Source organism: Coturnix japonica, chromosome 30, assembly GCF_054131305.1.
Source record: "Coturnix japonica strain WE chromosome 30, WE-NBRP24, whole genome shotgun sequence".
Taxonomy (NCBI): domain Eukaryota; kingdom Metazoa; phylum Chordata; class Aves; order Galliformes; family Phasianidae; genus Coturnix; species Coturnix japonica.
Window position 1 is genome coordinate 1,962,559 of NC_140692.1, and position 24,531 is coordinate 1,987,089.

The window sequence follows — 24,531 nt, forward strand, 5'->3', positions numbered from 1 at the left end:
GGGTTTTAGGTTACATTTCTGATCAGACGTCATAAGAAGAATAGCTTTTTCTTTTCCAGTCATTGCATTGAATTCTTTTTTACTGTCTTTAGTAGCAATTGCCATGAATTTTCAGTTACTTTCTTAGCTTCCCACATCTAATTCCTACATTACTTTGGCTGATACCCTTTTTCCCCTTTTTCTTTTGTTCACAGAGAATTAACCTATGCATTTTTCACCTCAGAATATCTTGATCATGATTAGGTAAATGGCCTCTACCACTGTTTACTCGTATCTGTCAGAATCTCTAGTAAACAATTAGTACTGGCAAAAAGGAAACAGACTAAAAGAAGTGAAATCCACCTCTTGACAATCCATCTATTACATAGATTCTTCATCAGTGTTATGATTCACTGTCCTCTATGCTCTAATTATCACCTTCTCTTTACTATTACACCAAGATGGGTTTTAACTAAATGTGTTCTCAATTCTTGATTAAGCTTTTTTTGGGATATGTAACAGAATCTATTTTAAAAACATTGGTTTTAAAATTTATAATACCTCCGTAATCTTTTTTTTTCTTCCTCTTGTGGTCTGCTTTATTTATAATACATCCTCAGTCCTGGACTATTATCCCATATTAAGGGAAAAACATACATGAACACATGTTAATAGAAATGATGCGCTCTGCCCTTATTAAACGTAATTGGGTCATGATCACTGGTGTCTAGGTAACCACCAACTCTCACACCGAAGATTATTTCACCCTTTCCTATCATAGTGTGGTCCAGAATAGAGCTATATTGGATACAACATCTTTTGTACTAGAAAATAATCATCTGTAATGTTCGGAATCTGTAATAGAATTTACTGCTGCCTACACAAAATCTCAGGTACATAACACCTAGACAGAAGTCTCTATGACCACTCTCCTCTATGACCACTGGAAAGCAGTTTGGTTTATCCATCATTTACACAACCATTACCTTTCCATCTTTTCTTCCTTCTCTCAATTTCAGCTCTAAAAAGTTGTTAGATAATAACAATAATACATCTTTCCTTTTCACCAAGAACCGTACGTATCCCATGACACACAACTGCACTCATTTCCACATGCATCATCTAAGCTCCTCTTGGTATCATATTTGTTTGCTTTAAGAAGAAAGTGTGACGCCAAATCACACTTACACTTGTTTATTCCTTTGTCCATTTTTCTAAGTGGAACTCGCTTATGATAATTACTTGGTTGAAAATATTTTAACGATTCCTTGTCTCACTTCAGCAGCTATTCATCAAAGATTAATATTCTATACTCCAGAAGCTGCCTGTCTTGAGTGTCTGAGAGTAAAAGAAATACTGCAAAACATCAGCACTTGGATGTCTCCAAATTCTCCTTCTCTCACAACTATGAGTAGCCAACAACTTCTTTGATCTCTACTGTCTTCAGCTCGTTCACCTCTCATCTGTCCCCACTTATAGTATGTATGTGAATCACTTTTTAATTGTCCCTAATGTCTGCATTTCCATAGGCTGTGTGCTGTAATTTCTCTTTTCTGACCATGCATCTTCACTTGCAGATAGCCACCATCTGGCATCACATGCATCAAAAATTTCTTCCTTGGACAAAAATTAGAATATAGCAGGTTTCTCTTTGTCATCCATATGTGGTATACAACAGAGCCTCTTACCTAAAGATAAGCCATGAAGCTCCAGAAATATCATGTCTAAACATATTGCCTTCTCTGCCTCATAGATTACCCAGCACAAGCAACCTCTTTCATCTGTAAGTTTATCACATTCAGAAACACATATTTCTCCTCCGTTATTCAGAATTAAAGTGTTTGCAATTCAGTTTGGTTTAATTTACTTTGGAAATGAGTTAAGCCAAATTTAATTAAGGCCACCTTAATTCTGCTTCAGAGTGTTGACATGTGGCTTAATGTGGTTTAGCACAGGACTTTCCACTTGCTCCTTTAGCTAATTCAGAGGTACTTACCTGCACATTCTCATACAAACTATTATAGAATTCAGCCTGTTTTAATTAATTATCAAAACAGAAAGGTAACTTGGTTGCATTGTAAGTATTTTTAAGAGAAGAACCTGCAAGTTACTAAATCTCTCTTTAAACCAACAGAGAAAAAACTAGAGTACATCTGAAAATAGCAGGCAGACGAATTCAAATTCATACAAGGAAATAATATTTAGCACTTTCTGATCCCTGGAACAAAATATCAGGGGACCAGATGGATTTCCAATCATGTGATGCTCTCAAATCCAGTCTGAATTCTTTCTTCTATGAAAAATCTTACACAAACACGAGGGTTTGGTACAAAGCTGCCTATGTAGTATAGGAGGTCAAAACCAGAAGAGCTGATGGTTCTTTCTGGGACCATAAGCTGAAATAAGTGTTGTGGAAGAAGGGAAAGAGGAAAGACAATGCTATCAGTACAGGAGCTTAGCACATATGAAAAAAAAATATAAATCTCAATTGGGAACATAAAAAAGGAAAGACCAAAGAGACAAGAACTGGATGAGAAAAAAAAAGAAGAAGAAAGGATGCACCTACAGATTTCAAAGTTGGCAAGAATGAATAGAGTTAGTTTGATTTCTTTTTGACAAGACCAAGGGACCTACGATTGGATCATCCATGAATAAAGACAACAGTGGATGTGGCAGAGAACAGCAGATTAAAGAACCTGGGAGCTACAGCAGCTGTGAGAAGTACAGTGCAGAAATCAGTGGAGGGACAGAATGGAGGAGGAAGTGAGATTAAATTTCAATATATAGTTTACATTCAATATTGGACAGCATATCCAATACCACTAATATCACTAGTATGAACTAGTGGAGTTCACTGCTGCAGGAAATCCCGTGTGGGAAAATATTACGAAAGGGGACAGAAAAGTGCCATAATTATCAACAGAGAAAGTTGCTCATTATCATTACCACACCCTCGAAATAATCAGGCCTCATGCTGCAGCATATGAAGCAGAAAGGAGGCAGGTCAGGTGGGCCGGTAGAATTATTTCTTCTTTTCCATGTCTTAGTGTAATTGAATCAGTTGCACTACAGCCTGGTTTTGTTCTCTTAGGAGCCACGAGGAACCAAACACTGTATGAGACAGGATACCTGATCGTATGGACCAATGGTCTGATCCAGCATGGCAAATGTTATGATGCTAAGAGGGGTAAAAATCAATCTTCGCAGAAAATCCTGTGTATAAAAGACTTTGAAATTTAGATGCTTCTAAAATCCATGCAGAGTAAAAGACAAACGTGGCTCCTCTAGCCTGTGCTTTTGCAACCTCCCATTCTTATTTGCCATGCCTGAGAAGTTCATGATTAGACTATGAGCTTCATCAAAGGGCAATTTTCAGCTGCCAAATAGATTTGTACAATAAATCCACATGGGACCAGATTAACAAGCAAGAGAGACATCAGAAATCAAAAACCTAGCCACTGTAATTCCACTGAAAACTTGAAAGGATGATGTGCAATGATATTTAGACTTTTAAAGAGACACTGCCAGAATACTACAGCTAGTTTTCATTAGGAATTTTGCTTTTCTGTCTCACATCCTTCCCAAGAGTTCTTTTCATTAGCAGACTTAAATCCCACTTATATTCAAGGCTGCACCGTTCAGAACTGTTCAGTGGGCTTCAGAAAGAGTAACATTTCATCCAAAGTGCAGCATCTTTTCCATGCAACCATAAATTAATTAATTGCAAATGAATTTTTTGATTCTAACATCTAAGTTGTCTGGGTTTGCAATGTCAGCACCTGGGAATCTTCAATCTAATCCCATCCACAACTCCCAGAAAATGGGTATGACTGAATACTTGCATTTCTGATTCCATGTAGTCTGGCTTTTTATTTCCTAGGGAAATAAAAAAAAAAGCTTCTAGGGAAGCAGCTCGATAACTCTTTCCAATCTGTACCTACTACCACCTTTCTTCCCAAGAGTATGGGAAGACTGGGCTGCAACCAAGCATCTAGAAAGGTTTAGAAGTAGTTGAGGGAGAAAACAAACAAACAAAACAGGTATCAGCTGTTTATGGTATATTGGAAGGGGAAAAAATAGAAATATCAGCATTCAGAAATGTACAGAATCAAGGTAACATCTGTTTTCCTTTCCTGGGTCCCACAGAATCTGCTGTGTTCCTTGGTTTAACAAATAAACCAGCTGCTAACTAGGAGATGCTCACATCATTTGCAAGTAAAAGGAAAGAAACGCAGGGATTTGTTGGAACAAGCCCTTTAAGACTAAGCCCCAAACAGAAGTGGTAAACATCAGAGCTACAGCAACTGATCGATTATATACAGTAGTGGAAAAGAGTTGAGAGAAAGAGGGGAGCACATGATGGCTCTGCTTTGCTGTTCCAAATACATCCATGTCTAGTGTACCTCCACAGAACTAGATGCTTCCAACTCTGCAAAGTCAGATCTACAATGACCTCATCCCATCATTACTTTCTGTTGTGCTGAAGAAAAAAAAAAAAACAAAACCTAAAAAACACCACTAACAACAAAACACAAAGCAATTACAAACCACAACAAGGGAGGGAACCTGTTCTCCAGTTACACTGACAGACAGCCCTCGATAATCTATCAACAACAGAGACAAAGGAACTGATTTAAGATGCTATTACTTCCAAAGGGCTCAGATTGTGCTACTCTGTTTATTTAGGAGTTGGAGAAGTCGAGATCCTATTTGATCAGCTTTGAAATTGGTTCCAAAAGGCTGAGAAGTCAGCTGATTTTTCATTTCTCTGTAGTTCAAGGCCATATACATTTCTCCTTTTGTTTATATCAACAAAATCCGAGTTAGGATATAACACTCATTTTTTCTGCCAAGTCCGTGGAGAGTTCTCATCCAAGACTTTGCTCATCTGACTCAATCCAGCCTAAGAGGACCAGAAAATACAGGTTTGTGGCTGCAAGCCACAAGCCCTGGTGCTGTGCTTGCAGACTAATCATTATGTTGCTCTGGCCATCCAAGGAAGATGAATGCTCACCGTCTCCTGGTTGGTTTGCTCTTTCCCATGTGCCTTTGCTCATTTCCTAAATGCCATTAACCTTTATATCGTTGCATTAAGTGAAATCATCAAGACTAAAAGGTACCATTAGAATATCTTGAAAACTGAATCACAATTTACTGAAAAGGATTGGTGGGCACAAAAGGAGCATGAAAATACGGAAAACAGGATGCAAACGTTTGCAATGGGCAACAACTAAAGAAAACACAATGAGCAGAAAACCTTAATTTAATCCTTCACTCCTTAGATTACTACAAGATAACTATTTGTTTTTCTCTTATACTTCTCTTACAATTACAGCTGCTTCCAATTTGAATCACTTTGGACCAGAACTGGAAGCAGAACTATTTAGAAAAAAAAAAAACAAAAAAACATTCTTCTATATTTCTTAGCATCTGCTTTTGAATGACGTGCCCAGGCCTCAGAGGGTTCACTAGATGCACGTTTTAGAGATGATTTTTTGGATAGAAACTTCTGGATGCTTGTGAAACTTACTCATACTTAGGAAAAGTGTAAAACGTGGGAGACAATGGAAACCAGAAATAGGAAAAGCCTCAGATTTCAAAGATGATGTAAACAATTTACTGGAATGCTCATCAGAAAGCCCAGAATAAACTCCATCTCTTTTCATTTCCCTTCTGCAAGTACTTATCAAATACGCTCTGTGGCAAGAACATTGCTGCAACCATTTCTGTTGGTGCCTGAATACTGGCATGAGTCCAAATTAAAATTATTTGCAAGTTTGTGCACTAGGCATCCAATTACAAGAATGATATACAAGAATATCATTGCTTCTGTATGCCAGTAAGACAACGTTATGCGACTGCAAACTCCCTCAAAACAACCCAATTTCTGACTATCGACTGTAATAAACTGCTTATGAATAAGGCATACATAAAAATTCCACAGAAATATAATATGTGATACGCAATAATAAGGAAGATAAAGAAAATCTTTCATTGCCTATAGATAACTATAAAGAAACAGAACTGCAATTTCAGGGACAAATGATGTATTAGTAACAATTTGGTTATTTTGGACAGAAATGGGTCAAACCAGAGCAGTCCACCTCTGAAAGAGTAGCAAGAGGAAAGGCTTTCATCTTGGCATACTGCTTTATTTCTGCCACACTTTCACGGCAATTCACTGGTTCATTACTTGTATAAAATAATTCAGTAAATGCTAGCCAGGTTACAGGGGATGGATAATGGCAGCTCTTCCCATTTATTAGACTCTCATCTCTGCAGTTACTGTATAAGGGGCCAGGATGCAGAGCTTTTCATCCAGTTCTGCTACCCGTTTATCAGCAGCTCCGTCCTTTTATCCCTCAGCATTTAAGTACTTCCATCTCCGAAATACAAACTATTGGCTCTTATCTAACAAGAAAGTTATCTTGGTTTTATGCCAGTATAGCATAGGAAAAACAAAAAAATGCAATTTATTAACCTTCTAAACAGAACGAGACAGACTTCAGCAAGATGGCACATGATTTGTGGAACACACGTTACATGACTAATGTCACATCCTCGCTCACACGAAGATGGCTCACAGAACCTTCAGGGACATTCACTCTCACAATTTATCTGGGGTGAGTTTTGTAGAGATGGGGGCTTCTAATTGTTAGACAGGCCATGACTTTTGACAGTTACTCTGGCCAGGCTCCACCTGCCAATTGCTGCCGTTACATCAGGCACAATTTTACCTCTAATTTCTCCTACTGTAAATGACTGGAGAGAATGCAAGCAAAATCAAATCAAACCAACCAACCAACCAACAAAACAACATCAGTTTTTCCTCACCTCTAGCTTGCTTTACCAGTTCAGTGAATTGAGTAGTTGGACTCAAAAGAAGAAAAACTTTTCCAACATGAAGATGGGTTCTATGGAAGAGCGTTCCTGAAATTCCCCAAATCCTCCTTTCAAAGGTGTTTTGAACAACTATCAACAATTTCTTATGAACGTATGGCCACTCTGCTCGGTGCTGCTCTCCCTGATTCCATCATCTCTGCAAATGGATGGCTTTTCCCTCTCATCAAGTCGGATAATAAAATTTGGGGCATTCAATTCCCCTCATTCAGAAGCATTAGACTGGACAGAATTAATTTTTTCTCTTGACTCTCCCAAAGACTTTCTTCAAAAAGGGATCCACGTCACCAGTAAAATCTCCTTCAAAGGGTACTGTCAAAATATCTGGAATAATTTAAAAACTCATTTGTTACTCCTTGTTGCGTGTATCCCTTTGAAGCAAGAAGCTGAAGTCTATTTACATCAGTACTTCATCTCCTCTACCAGGCACAACATGTCAAGGAAAATGCCTTTCCAACACCACATGTACTGAGAGAGCACGGAGCTGAGTTTTGAGATTTGCCATGTTTCTACTATATCTGTTTTGGAACGCAAATGTATACATGGCTCAAAATACATCAAACTCGTAGGATGGTGAATACAGTTAGTAATCTGAACATCCCAGTGCAGTACGTTACTACAGGCGTCTTAACTAGTCAGCCAAGAATCAAGAAGAATAAAGTGTAGTACAATAGGATATGGTAAAACAAAGAGCTATGCCAGTTTAAAAATGAATCACACTGAAGAAACTTAGGAGAATATCCATATGCGTCAGTGCAGATTTGATTCTTTTGGGCCAATATTTGCTCCCGATTGTACTGAATAGAGCTTTCTATGGCACAGCCTTATATTCAGTATTCTGCAAACCAAATAAGACAAGATGGCTCAACAAAATCCTGCAAAAGGAGGACAGTAATACAAACCTGGAGGGCAATAGGTCCAGTGAGGGAGTTAATACAGACTGCATTCACACTGGGAGAGAAATGATAGGCAGTTTCTGATTACTTTTTGATTGTGAGATTGTAAACTGGTAGAAGTAGGAAGGAGAATTCCTTGTTGAAATGGACTGCTTTGTTTTAGGCAGCTTTCAAATGGAGACACTGCTGTTCTAAGACTCAATTGGACAATCCAGACAAAATCAAAGAGAGTCTGGATTTTTTTTCCCCTTCTTTTCTTCTTCTTTATGTTGAATAAAACCTTAGATAAGATCAATAGTTTCTTTAGTTTTATGTTTCTCTTCCTTAAGGGTAGATGGCTTATTGCATTTCCATTGATCACACAGACAGGGAGATTCAACAGAGACAAGTCATCTTTTCTTTTGCTCTCATTTCTGCCCTCCCCCCATACCCATTTGAAATCAAATGACTTTTAATCGAGGCTGGGGTCACAACTGTTTCTCATTTACATATCACTAGTAACAAATTCATGCCTTATTTTTCACTCACTAAACTGCTTTAGAAATGAAAGTCACATTTCTATACATGATATGCCACACACCGTGCAATCGAAAAACTTTAGGAACTTCTTTTCTGGGCCTCTCTATCAGACAGGTTACCTCAGCCCTCCTACAACATTGCTCTGTGGTGAGAGGGGGCTTACCTGACAGCCCTGTGTATTTAATATTTAAGCTTCTTACAGTCTCTACAAAGCCTTCCTCTGTTTTTTCCTAAATCCTTTGCAAACTCCCTATCAGATATGTGCAACTTCAAGCACGAGAAGTTTGTATCTCAGTTTACAGTCAGCAAAGCAGCTACATTCACCATTATTTTCACCATTTTCAAGAAGGAAGAAAGTCAAAGATCAGGATCCAGAACTGCTACCAACACCATTAGAAGCCTGACCACCAGCTTACTGAGTGGTGGTGCACTTGGGAGAACGTTGCATAAAACATTTTAGATCTGCTGGCACAACTTATGCAAACTTGGGTTGAAAATACTGAAGGAAGTAGAGAACAAATCATTAGACACTGATATAACCTGATGTCCAACTGCTTTTAGATGTTACTCAGATTATCTAGGAAATGAGTTAAATTCTCCATGGAGATCACTAGGAGTTTTGCCACTGACATTAGTCAAGGTAGAATTTCTCCCCACTGTCTGAAGGAAATTTAAAACCCCACCACAACCTGTGGTACCTATTGCACCCCATCAGCACTTCTCAGAGTAGGGAGCACTAGGTGTAATGCTCAGGGCAGTTATATTCTCTTTCTTTAAACCATCTTCAGATATTTCTTCTGCCTTTTCTATCTAAGAAATGATGTGAGTATAGTAGAGCACTGTTAAAACAGTAGCTGAGTACTTGCTGGCCACATTCTATGGAATGTAAAAGGATTAACATAGAACTTGCAAAGAATAATTTGAACGTCTTATTAATTGTTATTTGTAACAATGGCTTTTTCCTTAAGGGTCTTTTCGGATCCTTAACCACATATTAATGCTGTATAGATAAGGATTGCTCCCTAGTGGGAGAAATAAGGTGGAGCACAGAATCCCTTCCATGGAAAGCAACAGGTTTGGGAAAGGAACAAAAAGAATTCACCAACTGAGCAAGTGGAGAATTATGTACAGCTAAATACAATTACCAGAGCTCAAACCATGTACTTAAAAAGTGCCAAGAGGCTCCTGTCTCTGATGCACTCAGCACAAGTACAGCCCTTCCCACAGTATCTGGAACATCATTTGGTAAGAAATTTAGCTCCATTTAGTTCACAGTTAAAGCTGTGGCTTCAGCTCATAGATGAGCTACCTTTGGCTGTCAGTAACAAACTCCAAGTGCAGAATTCTCAGTGCAGGCTCTTAAGTTTAGCCAAGCAAATGCCCAGATAGACTGCAACAGGAAGTGTACGACTCCTAATATTCATGTTAATTACCTCAGATCTACTGTGAATACCATTATAAAGACACAGTCTGTATCATCTCAAAAACACTCCTTCATTCAGCTCAATATTTTTGGCATTAGACTGGAATTTCTTTTTATTTCACTGTCAAATGAAACCTCGTAGCAAGGAACCTACTTCCCTGGCATGGAAGATTAAAAGTGAAGGATCGTGGAAGGATTTAACTGAGAAGAAACTCAGTAGAATGGCTACACTTATATTATAGAAGGAAGCTGGCAATACCAAACAGCATAAAAACAGCACTCTCTATTCTCCCAAGCTCATTAGACACACATTAGAAGGAGTGTGCCATGTAGTTCTTTGGAAGAGGTACTTACTTTGTAGAGACCATGGCTGCAGCCGCAGTACGTGCTCTCCATGGTGTAGCTCCTCAGCACACCCATTTCTTGCCATACCACCACCCGGGCTGTTGACTCGCGGGACTTTTCTACAAGGAAGCTGCAGCTGTTCATGACAAATGCAGGGGCCACTTTGTCCAGGATTTTAGGAAGAGTCTATAAGAAAGTATCAGCAATGAGAAAATGAATCAAACAGATGTACATGCATTTATATCACAAATACATCTACAAGAGGCCTATGCTGTTTAAAGCGCGTATCACCAAAGCTACCTGTAGAAACTGTCACTGTGATAGTTCCAGTTAGTGCCAAACTGGACTCATCTTCATCCCAAGTGAAATCTTCATATTCTAATGTTTTGTTGTGTTTGTTTGTTTTTTTGTCCCCAGTCACAGACAAAAATGCTGTAAGTACATTTGGTACATCCCATCCAAAATGATGTCTTTGCACATCCTATAGTTTTGGACTGCTGAAGTCACTTATGAAGCTTTATTTTTTAAGCTGCTTCAACATTAACTACATTTTCCTGTTCTGCCTAGAGGGCTGCAGTCATAGCTCAGCACACAATGTTTCCATTCTTTCCTTTCCAGCTCCTCCTCACAATTTGACAAGGGATTCAGCTATAGGAGGAATTTTGTTTGAACACAGCACACAGCAAAGAAGGGGAATGCATAATCCCACTGAAGGTCACAGATAATTATAGGAAAATAGAGCTTAGCATTTAACTATCTTGCATTGTGAAATAAACCAAACTATTCTCATCTGGGATCAAATGGTACATTGAATGCACTCTGTATAGAAAGCGGCAATAAAGAGTAAATATGAAAATTCAGTAAAATTACCTCTTAGCTCTGAGTGATTTTCTTATTCTAGAAATCATTTTTCTCAACAGCAGCCTATAAACACTGCTAATACACAGCGCTATCAAATATTTCTATCAGTGTGGATGCAACACTTCTTCATGCTAACTGTAAAAGTATATACTAGATACCTTAACACTAGGTGTACTCGGTGTAGAAATTGGGCATTTACATACAAAAGCACATATGTGCATATAAACCTTTGTGCTTGCATCCCAGTACATGCCCAAAGACCATCCAGTGAAGAGCTTGTAAAATAAGAACGTTCATTATTTCTTTGATGACAGCTTTCTTAAACTTCTGAATGGAATGGAATCATACAGAAGGAGTTTCTGCTCATTGCTAATGGCATTGACCCTCAAATTTCATTCAGTTTGGGCAGTGAAAGCCAACCAGCTAATTTCACTTTCCAATAACAATCAGTGAAACTGATTGATTCTAAGCAATTCTAGTTCCACTCTGTTGAGCTTTACATCACAGTTCTGTACAGGACTGCTTGGTTTCATCAAAATTGAGAAAATAACATTTAATAGCTGGTCTTCTCTTAAAGGATGACTGACGCAGAAGATAAAATCTTTGGCCTAAACTGTTCTGCAATATCCACTGCAAACATCATAATCATACATACCTCTGTAATAAGAAAGTAAATGTTATTTTCAGCATATCCAATCTATAGCTATGAATGGACCCTACCAGTTCTGTAAGGTACAGACATAAAGATCTATAAGGTCCATTCATCAGCAGAAAAAAACCTTGTGAACAGATAACTGGAACAAAGTGAGAGATTACATTTCAAACCTGAGACCAGCATGAGCCTAACTCTTAAGTCAAGATCTACAGTGTGCTATTAAGAACTACAGCATTCCTTTTCCTGGGAGAATACCGAACAGAGGAATCTTTAAAATTGATTACTTGCTCTGAACTAAACATCCACTGCTTCTGAATTGCCCTCAAAGTACAATTTGCTGCAAAATATTATGATTCCGAGCAACACATCCAGGTTTTCCTGGAGCTGGGTTAAAAATAAAGCACAGTCACCCAAACAATTATAATCCTGAACACAATCATGAGATCCAGCTAAACTGCGTGTGAAGGTTCAGATAGTTTTCATTCTGTCCTTATCTGAAACAGCACACAGATTTTTGTAAATATATGCTATGAAGTACCATAATCAGATCTCTAATCCAGTTTAGTTTTTAAAACAATTGAAATTATACGCATAATCAGTCTTCTATATTTGATTAAATAAAAACGCTGGCAGGTAACAGTAATGTCTCTGTAGTCAGGACTCATTTAGAAGCATTATCAAATCTGAATTTAATATTCCTTTCATTTTACCAGCTTTCACTGGATTTCACACTAATAGTTCTTTCCCCTCTGCTTTTCTCATTAATTACCTTTCAATTGTATTTCTGGGAGGGTGAAAACGCATCTTTTCAAAGGATTCTTTTATGACAACACATTACTTTAACCATGCTCCCTGTCTCTCATACAGCTGGATTTAGCATGCACAAAAACGGGGGTGCTGCCCATGTCCATAAACCTCCGTTCCCATTTGGTCAGAATGGAATTAGGATTCTTTACTGAGGTCCCTTCAGAGATTACTGTTAAAGGGGCCTGGAATGGTGATTAAAAGGAGAAATCCTGAAGTTGAGTTTTCCAATGTCAATGCTACGCATGTCATCTGAGGCCAAGTAATAGGAAGTAACAATGCCTCTTTCTCCCACGAATCAAGGGCTACAGCAAAGGCTGTTCAAAAATCACAATTTTCTTGAGGTATTTTGCTCATGTTTTTGGGAAGTAAATACATGGAGAGCAGGATCGTCCCCAATTACTCATGGGAGGAAGGAGAGAAACTTCCCATATTTTGCAATCACAAAGCCTTTCATCTAGGCCACTGCAGATTCTTGGACACCCTTGGAGGCTTGCTCTTGGTTTCTTCATTGCAGATTCAAGACAGGCACCAGATGCTGAAAGCAGCATTTGAATTCTGTTTGTGTAACAGTGAACTATCCTCAGCCTTTTCAAGCCCACTGATTTCAAATACAACAAGCGATGTTCTGACTGTAAGCACCCTTCCTGCTTTTCCTTGTGAAACAAGTGTTTCCACGGGGACTTCTCGTGAGTTGAGGGTGAGAGAAGCACATGTATACTTGGAACTTATAAAACACAAAAATACAACATTTCTATTAGTCAGCGGCAGTGACAACAAAACAGCATCTTAATGAAATGAATTAGAGATCCACCTATTGACGATATTCTCGCAGATATCTGGTGCATGAAGATAGTAGGAATCATTTAAACTTTTCTGGATCTCTACTCCTCTGCTGCAAGACAAGTTTGCACCTACCAACAGAACTTGTGATCTGACCTCATCTTAAAGAGGGATGTAGGTGCACATATATGCCAACAACTGTAGAAAGGAACAAAGCAGACCTACCCTGTAGCCAACATCTTCTGTGATAACTGCTGTGTCGACCACGCAACCTGCTTGCCACAAGGTCTCTTTGATACTGCAACCATAGAGGAACACATTCTTTTTCTGGGAGTGTCCATGGTAGTCACAGAACACCTAGGGAGGAAAGAAAGGCAAAATCTGTAATACTGAAGTAAGCTTTGTGGTTCTTCACAACAGACACTATAAATACTAGAGGATTGTATGTGAGGAATTACACCTTTGTCAGTGCTCTTCAGACAAACTCAGAGCAGAGCTCTGGGCCAAGCCTATAATCAGTGTCAAACTTTGTTAGTCAGCCGTACCTCGTTTTACCTATTGGAACTGACATGATCTCATGAATCCAGTGTCAACACCGGTGCATTTCTGTCCACAGCAGAAATAAACATGACATCTGTGCAAGATTCCATGCCAACCGAGGAACCTGAGAGTTCATGGTAACTTATGATACAACGGAGCAATTTGTTGGGCTCCTCTGACTTCTCAACTCTAGCATTAGCCTCAGGAGATTTTAAAACTGCACCTTTTGCCAGCAATTAATCACCTTGGCTTCTTTAAACACAAAAACTGTGCTACACAATGTTTAGGAAAATGTAATTGTGCAGTTGTGTAAAAATGTATTGTATGTGGTCAGATACTTACATGAATTCCTGGACATAAAGCACGGGACATTATCTTTGTCAGACAAATAATCTGATTCCACACAACGTAATGTATCTATTTAATCCATCTCTCATGTCAGCTATCATATAAACTAGGTACAAGGTACATTCCAGGTTTTAATGGAAGTTTTGATTGCCTTCATAGGCACATATCAACTTTGATAAAAATGAAAATCACGATTTAATGACCCAAGAGGAAAATATTGACCCAAGTGTTAAATAATAATCAATCTCATTGCCCTCCGGAATATGAAGTCAATATAGACACTGCTGTTACATATATTCTCCATGTCTTTATCAGAAACATTCAGAAATCCAGCAGTGAAAAGACAAGGATTTCTAAAGAGAAGAAATTGGTTTGTTTTAAGGCAATATTCATTGCCGATTAGAAAGGAACATCGTGATATCATTTAAATAGTTTTCTGAGGCATCTATCAGAGACAAAGGGACAGGTGTCATAAGGTAGGGAAGCACTGTGGATCAATTAAAAAGATGAGGAAGAAAGATACATATTCTTATATAAACATAGACAGGAGGAGAGAAACAGATGGAATAGATCAACTTCTTCCACCAACTGTTAAGGCAAGTTTTACCCTAGTATGCTTGTTTAGTAGTTATACAGTAACTCAGTTTAGCTGCAGCCAGTCAGGAAGTTTAATTACCTAAGGAACTGAGCATTTAAATTCCTCCAGCTGCTCTGACAAGCTGCACGTTGATTGGAGATGCTAAGACACTCACACGCAGATTCATCCCACAAGTCCTAGTTAACAGGACTGCTATAGCCACAGAACATCCTGAGTTGGACAGGACCTGTAAAAGGATCACCCAGTCCAACACATGGGGCTTATGCAGTCCTACACTTCAAGCAACTGCCTGAAAAACAGGGAATTATCCCATAAAGCCCCCTTCTAAACAGCTGCATTTATTGGTTCTTTTAATGACAGGCATTTTTCCAGTTAGCGTTCCATCTATGCTTCCAGCAATACAGTCATAGATTAGTTTAACCACAGGTACCAACTAGAATTGACTCCTATGAATATCAAAGAAGGTTTTATAGCTGTGGTTCTATTTTGAGGCAGAGATCCCAGCTCAACCAGGTATCAATTACCTGCCAATTTACAGAATTACTAACATGCAAGATGCATATATTATTACCTAAAAGATTACTTATCAGAAACCACACAGGGATGATCAGCTGCTCAGATAGCTGTGCTGCCTGATAAGCAGGAGGTCCATAATTCTGCATCTCAAGAGTGAATCCTTAAGTGACAAGTCTGGAACAAGCCTTCCATATTAGTAAAGCATTGTAAAAGCCAGGCTCTGTAACACCACTATTTCATGCCATGGGATGAATCCATGACTGCCACCCACCTCCACAGCAGAGAAGTCAACACTACTGGAAATGTTTCCATTCCATTTGTGTATCATATATACCTACATTTTAATTAATTTTACTGAGCACTGCAGTTATTCTCAATGTTTATGACAAATCGTTTTGTTTTTGTTTTTACAATGCATTCTTCTGCTCTATTTTTATTCTACAGAGTAGCTCAAGCCTCACCACTCAGCCAAGACAAAACTGTATTTTATAGTTGCAGCACCCAATGAAGAACTTTCCTTGGGTTAAGCCTGGGCAACCACAAGGTAAACTTGAGACCTACCCACCCCTTTTTTCTCTCTATCCTTCTTGTACAGCTGTGACACCAACACACAGTCAAATTCCAAGTCTGGTGTTCACTGGGGTATGACTCAAGACACACATGCAAATTTTTATCTATTTAAAGTAATGTGCCAGCACTGAGCACCACAAAGGTAAGGACTGCTTTCAAACTCAAAAACAATCCCCCTCATGACTCACAGAATCAGGAAGCTTTTAAAACAAAGGAAAAGCAAGACAGAAAATGGATGCAAATACTCTTTTTTTTCCTTAGTAGCTTCGTGAGAGGACCCAATCTCAGACTGCTGAGGTAGACACGTTTAGGATGCTTTGCTCACAAAAAGCTATGTACTTGCAGTCAGATTCTGTTTCCAACCTTGATAGAATATCTCAAAAAGCAAACACCGCTTTGTGTCTCCTGGTCCCTAACAGCATCTTCCTGTCCCCTCCAAAAGTAACTTGCTCTTTGCTGCAGCTTGATCCCTCTGTAAGAGCTACACTTTTCCTGTTGCATCCTGCAAGTGCACTGTCAACTGTAATTCACAAACTGCACATTTCCTCACCACGAATGCTCAAGGGGAAAAAGCAACATCTCTTTCCCCTTCAGTCCTAGCTGCTCCCAAGCTTAGCTCTCTGATACTCCCGCTGCTCTCAGTTGAAAAGAAACCACCCTCAGTGGAGAGTTGCAATACTACAGCGTATCCAGCCCCTTCTTTTACTAGGGTTTCCAAAACCAACAAGAGAAGCAAAAATAAATAAACAAATAAAGCACTTAGATGGCTGTTTTCTATGGCTGAAGTTACCAATTAAAATGGGTTTGGTTTGAAAGGCCGCTAACTTTAAAGTTATTTCCTTTTCACTTTCAAGAAGCTTTCCTTTCCTTTGAAGAAACTGCTTGCGCATCCCCAAGATAAATTAAACTAATTCACTCCACAGAAATCATTTGGCTATCAGTGAAATTGCCTTCATGGCATCTTGGCAGTGAGTGCAGGGCAGAAGAAATCCAGCTTCTTCTGGAGTTGGGAAAAGACATTTGCGAGCATGTATAAACCAAAATCAATGTACTCTTCAAAGGCAAAGAAAAAATCAGTTTACCACGTCTGACATACTGCCTGTGAGTGAGAGACATGATACGATCAATAGTCTTACTTCACTCAGCAAGATGAAAACTTCCACTGGGCGCATGTTCAACTTCATGCATCTGGATGTGACAGGGATGGTTATGATAAATTTAAATTAAAAAGGCCCAATACGATTAGCACAATAAAACAAAACTGATCAGATGTAGCTCAAAACCCAAAGAAAATGTAGGTGGAATAAACTCTCAGATACAAGCTGAACTTCCAGTAGATTCCTTGGAGTGCAGAGCTCGATGTCAGGGCTGTCATTTAGGCCAAAAATAGCATATTTCCACAAATATTCACTTAAAGAAACTCACAGACATTTTCACCTTGTCTGAGGATTTTCTCATCAAGACCAGAGTGAACAGTGCATCTTAGGACATTTCCTGCCTAACTGGGGCTATAAGAAGCCAACTTGCTGTTCCATCCACTTCCATTCTGTTCATCAACATTTGAAACCATCAGTGTTTTTTTTTTATCCTGAGGTCTCAGAACTATTCATTCTGTTGGGCATCAAGACCGAACAGATGGGGACAGATCCCAGACATATGCCAGTAGTATCACCCCTCATGAACTTCCGGTAGTTCCCCCAAAAAGTCATTTTCTTCTCACTGAAGCAGCAGAAAAGTTCAACCATTTTGAAAGCTAACTTGTGTTTCTCTGATTGCACAGATTGCTCCAGTTTGGGCTTTTGCATGATCCATTCAGACTATGTCTTCACAGAATTTCTCCTGTCATTGCCAGAAAGATAACAATAACTTACTAACAATATCTAGTTTAGCTGAAGTACTTTGAGGATACTAAGGAGCTGTAAGGAATTTGTATTCACTCTGCAGGTGCACGAAGACTCTGAAGTTTGGAGTTGGTTAGAAGATTCAGTAGATAACCCAAGACTTTCAAAAACACCCCACAATGATGAAAGTATAGCGGTATAGTATGCTTTCCACATCTCTAACCATAAAACAGGGCTGTTGACACAACTGCAATAATCCATCTGCGTGCAATAACCCATAGAAGATACAGGGAGTTACTCACCACAGGGGCCCGGTTGATGCTGCGCAGATAATACAGAAGACCTTTGGTGTGGTAAATTGTTGGATGGAGCTGAGAACTGGGAGTCAGCCACTGCCTGTTCAGATCATCTCCACTCAAGGAACAACGGTGGCTGAAATCACAAAGCAACACATCACAAACAAAAGTTGATTCCAAAGAGTTCCTGATTCTGGCAAGACCTGGCACAAAGATGGGGAATGCCAATTAAAACACAGATCAAAGACTTTTAACACTGGGTTGGAATGAATCAACAGTCGGTACATTTCAGAGGTGCGTACCACCATGCAGATTTTATCATCCCCTTTCCTTCCAGAATTCAGACAGTTACAGCCCTGAAAATAAATGCAGATTTTCCTTTACTTAAGTACATACACAATCAGGACCACTTACAAACAAAATTACCTTCGGAAACGCTCTAAATTCTGCGCTATCTACAAAACTCACCCAGCTTACGTGCACAGCAAAGGCTTCTCAAAACCTCCACAGCAAATAAGTACATCCAACTCCTACTCATTCTAATTGAAGACAGGTGCTTGAATCTCTTCGACCAGCCTGAAATATGTATGCACTTAAATGAGATGAGCTGGATATCTCATTTAAGCTCCTCCGCTCATGAGAAATGTAGCTATCTGAAGCACATCAAGAAGATCTTGATGCATGCTACATCATTATGTGGAACAATTACCTAGATTCACTGCAAAGACTGGATAAAAAGCTAAATAAGGATCCTAGATTTGCACTGAGAAAGTGTTTTCATTAGTTGGATTGAAAATATTCTGCTCCTGACTCAGTGATCAGTGAAAAAATCTGCAGGATATTTGATTGTAAGGAGCAGCACATCATTGTACAATTTTGCAGAATCTGACTAATTTCCCTCATTAGTGATTGTGTGCACTGCAGAGCCTAATTATTGTAAGTACTGGACAAATTTCTAGCTACAGAGTTACATCCAGCTTTGCTGTTCCAGCCTCCTAGTCACAGAATAAGTACAGATGTATTCCTGGGGACACAATCTGGCGGTCTGAAGATAGAATCTCGCATTGCAACTGGGGTGCATTGCATCCAGCGTTATCAGTGAGCCTTGCAAATAATGCTTGCAGAAAAAAGGTCTTAAGGCTGGAATACTTCAAAAAATACTAGATACAATGGAGAACTGGTTAAGAAAGGAAAACAAAGAAACAATAAAATCCACTAAAAATGTCATACGTTTCTAATGGAGAAAAACAAGGTCTCTGATGCCATCTTGGGGTTTCTGGCAACATCACAAGACTCATTCTGACTTTACTCTAGTTTCAGTGTTACCTGAATTCCCTTTTTTCCTCATAACCCACAGCTGCTACATTGCTCATTCTGAAAGCTGAAAAATATTGCCAGTAACAAAAGCATGAGAAGTCACTGAATGCTTCTACCAAATATTCTATGTAAAAACATGACCGTTTCTGTTATGTTTCTTAATAGCCCTTCAGGCAAAGTTACCTGCAGGCTCACCTTTCCTGACCTGCAAGAGAACAGATGCTCAGCTGAGATTTACAAGTGTATTTCTGCCAAGAACTTGTGTGCATACACAGTTTCCTTCCAGCAGGCGTAACTCCATTCTAAAAGTCACTAAACAAAAAGCCAGTTTGTAAATATATATATAAATTATTCTTCTTTCTGAACACAAGAAGAAATTAGATGTTCTCTTAGAAAAGGAGGCAAGAAAAACTAATCGATCCTGTTGCATTGCAGTGTTTCTCATTGCAGCATTAGATTCTGCTATGGACTGTGGTCTGGAATGTAGGGCTGGTTCACAAGCACATCTTGTACACAGCATGCTGACATGTTCATAGGTCACAGTACCCTCACTCTTCAGTCTTTACTCTGCCCATGTTGCAATTTACCAATTCCATCATTCTGATACAAAAGCAGGTTCTTCCTAGAGGAGACTCTATGACAGTTCAATTGCCCCATGACATTCACAGGCTAATTTATAATGGAAGGAAGGTAAAATCTCACCAAGAAGGCAAGAACTGGGAGGCAGAGTTCAGTTTTGTCCTCCAGTGATTAGTATCTTCGCTCATTCAAATGACCTTTAGATATTAGCCCTCTGCCTGGCAGCCTGTAGCCATAGCTCTGAAGGAGATGCAGAACTTTAATTAAATTATGAGACACTGATTTTTCCAACCTCGCTCACTCCCTCTGACCATACTGTTATAGGCTGTTTATTTTTGGAGATCCCCACCAGCTCTGTTCCCTTGCTCCTTTCCTCCTTCTCTTCCTCTCCTAATAGCGATGACATTCGCAGATAATGGTTTTGTCCGTTATGCTCTGCATCCAAGGGTGAAGGTAAAATATTAAGCTGATCTCAAGTGCTGATAGCAAATAAAGAGACTGGAAAGCTGAGACTGGCTTTCTACATTTGGCAAGATTTAATGAAATTCACTTCTCAAACCAAAGGCATTTCTCACAACGTAGTTCCAAGCTACTGTATTTGCTTTAAGTGCTTTATGTCTTCTCTCCTTTGCAGCATTAGTGAGACTACGTGACAGCCTGGATGGGACTCCCAGCAGCTCAAACCAAGTGATGAAAATGTTTGCCACAAGGAATTCCAATAGAGTAAAGGAAACCCCACCTCTACCTCTAAACAGATTACCCGTAATTAAATTGTATTTCTCTTGCTCACAAGTCTGATGCTTTGGATTGAACTTCTGTTATAGCTCTACCTCCTTTTCTACCTTTAAACAGTTCTTTGACGGGGGTCAGCATGTGGGACAGCTGTTAGCTGCCTCCTGGGGTACTGCTTGACTACCAGAGCACAGAAAAAAGGAAACTATTTGCTCCTTTGTTCTACATAAGAACTGAAGTGGCTCCATTAAACGTTCGGCCACAACCTTTGAGATACACGATCCATTAGTGCTACTGTAGAAAGGATCAGTTCCACAATTTGAAGTAGTTTGTGTAAATATCACACATCTCTCCCACCAATCAAGACCAAACACTTTTGACCTTCTCCTCCAAGCAGACTCTGGGGCTGTAACGTTTCTGTAAGTAGTTCTAGAATAACTCAGGAAAAGCCACAGAGCTGGTAGAAGATGGGACCCTCAAAGCATAACTAAGGTGTTCTAAAAACGTACGTACCCAGAAAACACTGCCACAGTGATCCACAGCAAAGCACCCAGCACTCACAACTGTCTGAGGAAAGAAACGCTTGGGTTGTCTGCCTTTCAGATATACTAGTGCCATGCAGCCCTGGAAAATGAACAGAAAGTAGTCAAGCCCACACCCTGAAGCAAAGATTTGATGGAACACGCTCAGCTCTCCTGTGACTGGCTGTGAGCAAAGAAAACTCAACCACAGGTGAATTTGTTGATGACTGTTGGTTTCAAATATCAGTACACATCATCAGTAATACTCCTGCACCTCTGCAAGCCGCACCTCTAAAGATGTATAAAGGCAGGTAGTCATTCTGAACTGCAAATGGGAGAACTACTCTAAAAAAGCCAGATCCTTAAAATCTCAAATTGATACACCACAGTCATAAAGATGAGGTTGAGTTTTCTCTTCTGAATACACAGGCAGTAAATGCACTTCTAAGAGAAGCATTAGACCTTGCTCTGAAGGCAGGGACACCTCACAGAGAGTTAATGAGAAAGAGGTTAAGTTGCTAAAGCACGGACCTATTCAGTTAAAAACAGAATGATATTTTAAGTCTGTTTGCAATTTTAAGACCTTGCTTTTAATCTTGTACCTCGAAGTCTGACATCAAGTTTTAATGAAGATTCATCCTCTTTTTTTCTCTCACCCTTAGGTCTGCTTGGTTTAAGAGCAAAGCAAAAGATCCCTGAGCGCCTCAGCTTCCAACTGTACTGAATTCTGAAATGTCTTTGGACTGGGAGACATGAACTAGTCCTAACCCAAGGCTGATATTGTCAACAGAACCCTTCAGTTGGCTGCTGTAAGACTGGTTCGATGCCCTGCATGGAAAGAAAAATGAGAGGGGAAAAAGAGAGAAGGGAACACATGGGGAGGAGAGGGGAAAAAAGAAAACAAACACCAAAAAACAAAACAAACCAAAACAAAAAAAAACCACTAAAACAAAAGGGAAAAGGAAATATGAAATAAAGACATGGGGGGGATAAATGTAATGCACAAGATATTAGACCAGGAAGAAAGCGAGAAGTGGAAAGAGAGGAAAGTCACTTTTTAAAGAAAAGATGTTGCTGTGCTTGGAAGATAAAATGATTCAAAATCTCCTGTCCATTACAGATAAATGGAAAGACAGGGCCCATCATATCAAATGAATGATGTCAGGACTGATAATAACAGCACCTGGGGCACAGTGAACTATGAAATCTAAAGGGATGCATTGTGTTTGATATGTAGAGAGCAACATCACCATTCACTGTGCATCTTAAAAGCAGACAGCAGTACCAGCACAGGATAAGAATATCTATAAAGGAAAGTAGGCACAAGTAAACATCAGGATGCCGTTGAACAGCGTGTGGCAGCCTCAGACAGACACAGCATGCTGGACTTATAAATAACTACTGCTTACCCAGGATGGAAGCAAGAGGAATATTTGCATTAAGGTGTTTTGGTCTTGCAATTAAGAAAGCTCAGATCAACCTGAGATGTGAGTACATGTGGAGAGGGCAGGTGGAATCGTGAATTTTCTTGATTGTTAACCTTTTCAGAGAACAAGGCAGTGATGTTGGAAAGCAGCAGAACCAGTAAAGCCCTCCCTCATAATTAAAAGGAAGATGTGACAGAAATAGAATTATTTTTTTACAGCCTGAAGTCCATGCGCTGGAACTGACTACATTCACCATACATTTATTCCATGGAGATGCTCATCCAATGCCATCTAGTCGTTGCATTACAGCATTGCCCTGCGATGTCTATGGTCATTCTAGAAACAGGAAGCCCCCACAACAACAGCAATATTGGAGGCTTTAAACTGTGTGCAATCCAATGAAACACCAGCTTATGGCAACTAACAGTCTTCCATTTTCTGAAATATCTGCCTTAATTGCATTAGAGAAATGTTGAAGTACTGAGTACTGCTTCGTAGAGCTCTTCATATAATCCATTTCATTTTATAGCAGATAAATATACAGATAAGCACTACAGGACTCTACAGCTGGAATCAAAGATGGGGAAAAAGAGGGCAAGGTGTTTTCCTACTGTGCTCTGGGCTGCATCATTAATTTCATAGTGAAACTTCTTTCCCATCATTTAAGTGAGCTGCTTAAAGTTCCCTCTGGGATACCTCACTTGGGCATCTTGGCAAGCCACGGGGTTTCACTGAAGAAATGTGATCCCTTCCCCATTTACTTCAAGAAACAAAGGGGGCAATGTTCTTTCTTTGTTCAGGGATTGAAGTTACCAGATTTTCATTTGTTCACAGTGAAATATAGGTGAATATCTGCAAGGCATATATACAGGCACCAATGACCAAAGCAGTTTCCATCCACATTACTGCAGCTAACAATTCACTACTGATCATAGCTTATCTCTTAGATGACACTCGTACTATCTGGCTGCCAACCAACTGAACAAGGCCACTGGAAAGATCCTGACCACTTTAGACCACTGCTGCTCAAAGACTTTTCCATTTCAGCACAGATTAATGAATCCATGATGCATTGTACTTCCTCTTGAGCAAATGGTGTTCTAAAGCACCACTCCATCAGCTTCTTCTTGCCTACCCACATCAGAGCATTGATGCTAATTAGCATAACGAGCCTTCAGAGTTTCACCTTCTACATCTGACTGATTTTTTTTACAGTGGACAATTCTTCCTTCCCAAGATAAATGATTTAGTCTGTGCTTTCTCCTTTTGGTCCGTGTAACTGTGTCTCTGTCCTTGTTCTGATAGGAGAGTTCCTTTTCTCTCAGCGGACACATTTCATTAAGCCGCACTTTGTCACAAACCAGTTAGACACAGAATGAGATCTGCATCATTCCCAGCTAACACTGTCAATGTCATAATCAAATGAGACAAGAAGTTCACATGACCTACTGAAAAGGTGAGTTAACAGCCTTATCACAGCTAAACTACCTCCTCAGTTCCACATGAAAGGACGCTCATCAGATTTCTACTATTTTAGCTGCAACAACAGTAACTATCAAATATGAGAACAAATTCACCTGCAGTTGGTGACACTTTGCACTGTCATTTATGAGGAAAATGCAAGTTATGATGATCTGTACTATTTTGTGGAGGAGTAAATAAGGATTCAGGAAGCACCTAAAAACTGAAAGTTTCTTGACACCTACCATGAGATTGAGTCATCTTTAGACCCTTTTTGCAACAACTTCAAATACTTTCTCACTGGTAAGAAAGCCCAAAACAGAATTTTTAGTCACTAGTTCTGACTGGAAAAAGTAATTTTCAACTCAAGATTTTTCTTTTAACAAGTACCTGCTTCCTGCTGGAAATCATAGCTTTTCCTCAGCTCATTCTCTTCAAAACTTGGAGTTTTCCATCAAAACTTCAAATTGGCCAGTTCAGAATGTTAAACTGTTTAAGAGATGCCCTCAGCATATGGCAGAATATGTGCACTTAAGGATTCTAAGGTACTCATTCTTCTCTGCCAAAGCGCCTCTTTGTCTGGGCCACGTGTCCTACAACACAACTTAAAGCGCTGACAA

General features: G+C 39.4%; 1 protein-coding gene and 1 long non-coding RNA gene across 2 annotated transcripts in view; one reads left to right on the plus strand and one right to left on the minus strand.

The window, feature by feature from the left end:
• The window catches only part of LOC146755790 (cytosolic carboxypeptidase 4-like), a 73,098-nt gene that overhangs the window by 21,486 nt on the left and 27,081 nt on the right, over positions 1-24,531 (minus strand). Inside the window, exons 2-4 of the mRNA XM_085525281.1 lie at positions 17,881-18,010; positions 13,391-13,522; positions 10,072-10,248 (exon numbers count right to left, since the gene is read on the minus strand). Coding sequence (XP_085381407.1) covers positions 10,072-10,248; positions 13,391-13,522; positions 17,881-18,010 — 439 coding nt within the window. The remainder of the gene's footprint in view (positions 1-10,071; positions 10,249-13,390; positions 13,523-17,880; positions 18,011-24,531) is intronic.
• Positions 18,017-20,559, plus strand: LOC146755792 (uncharacterized). Its single transcript, XR_014937912.1, has 2 exons — positions 18,017-18,168; positions 20,405-20,559. It is a non-coding gene; the product is annotated as an uncharacterized LOC146755792 (long non-coding RNA).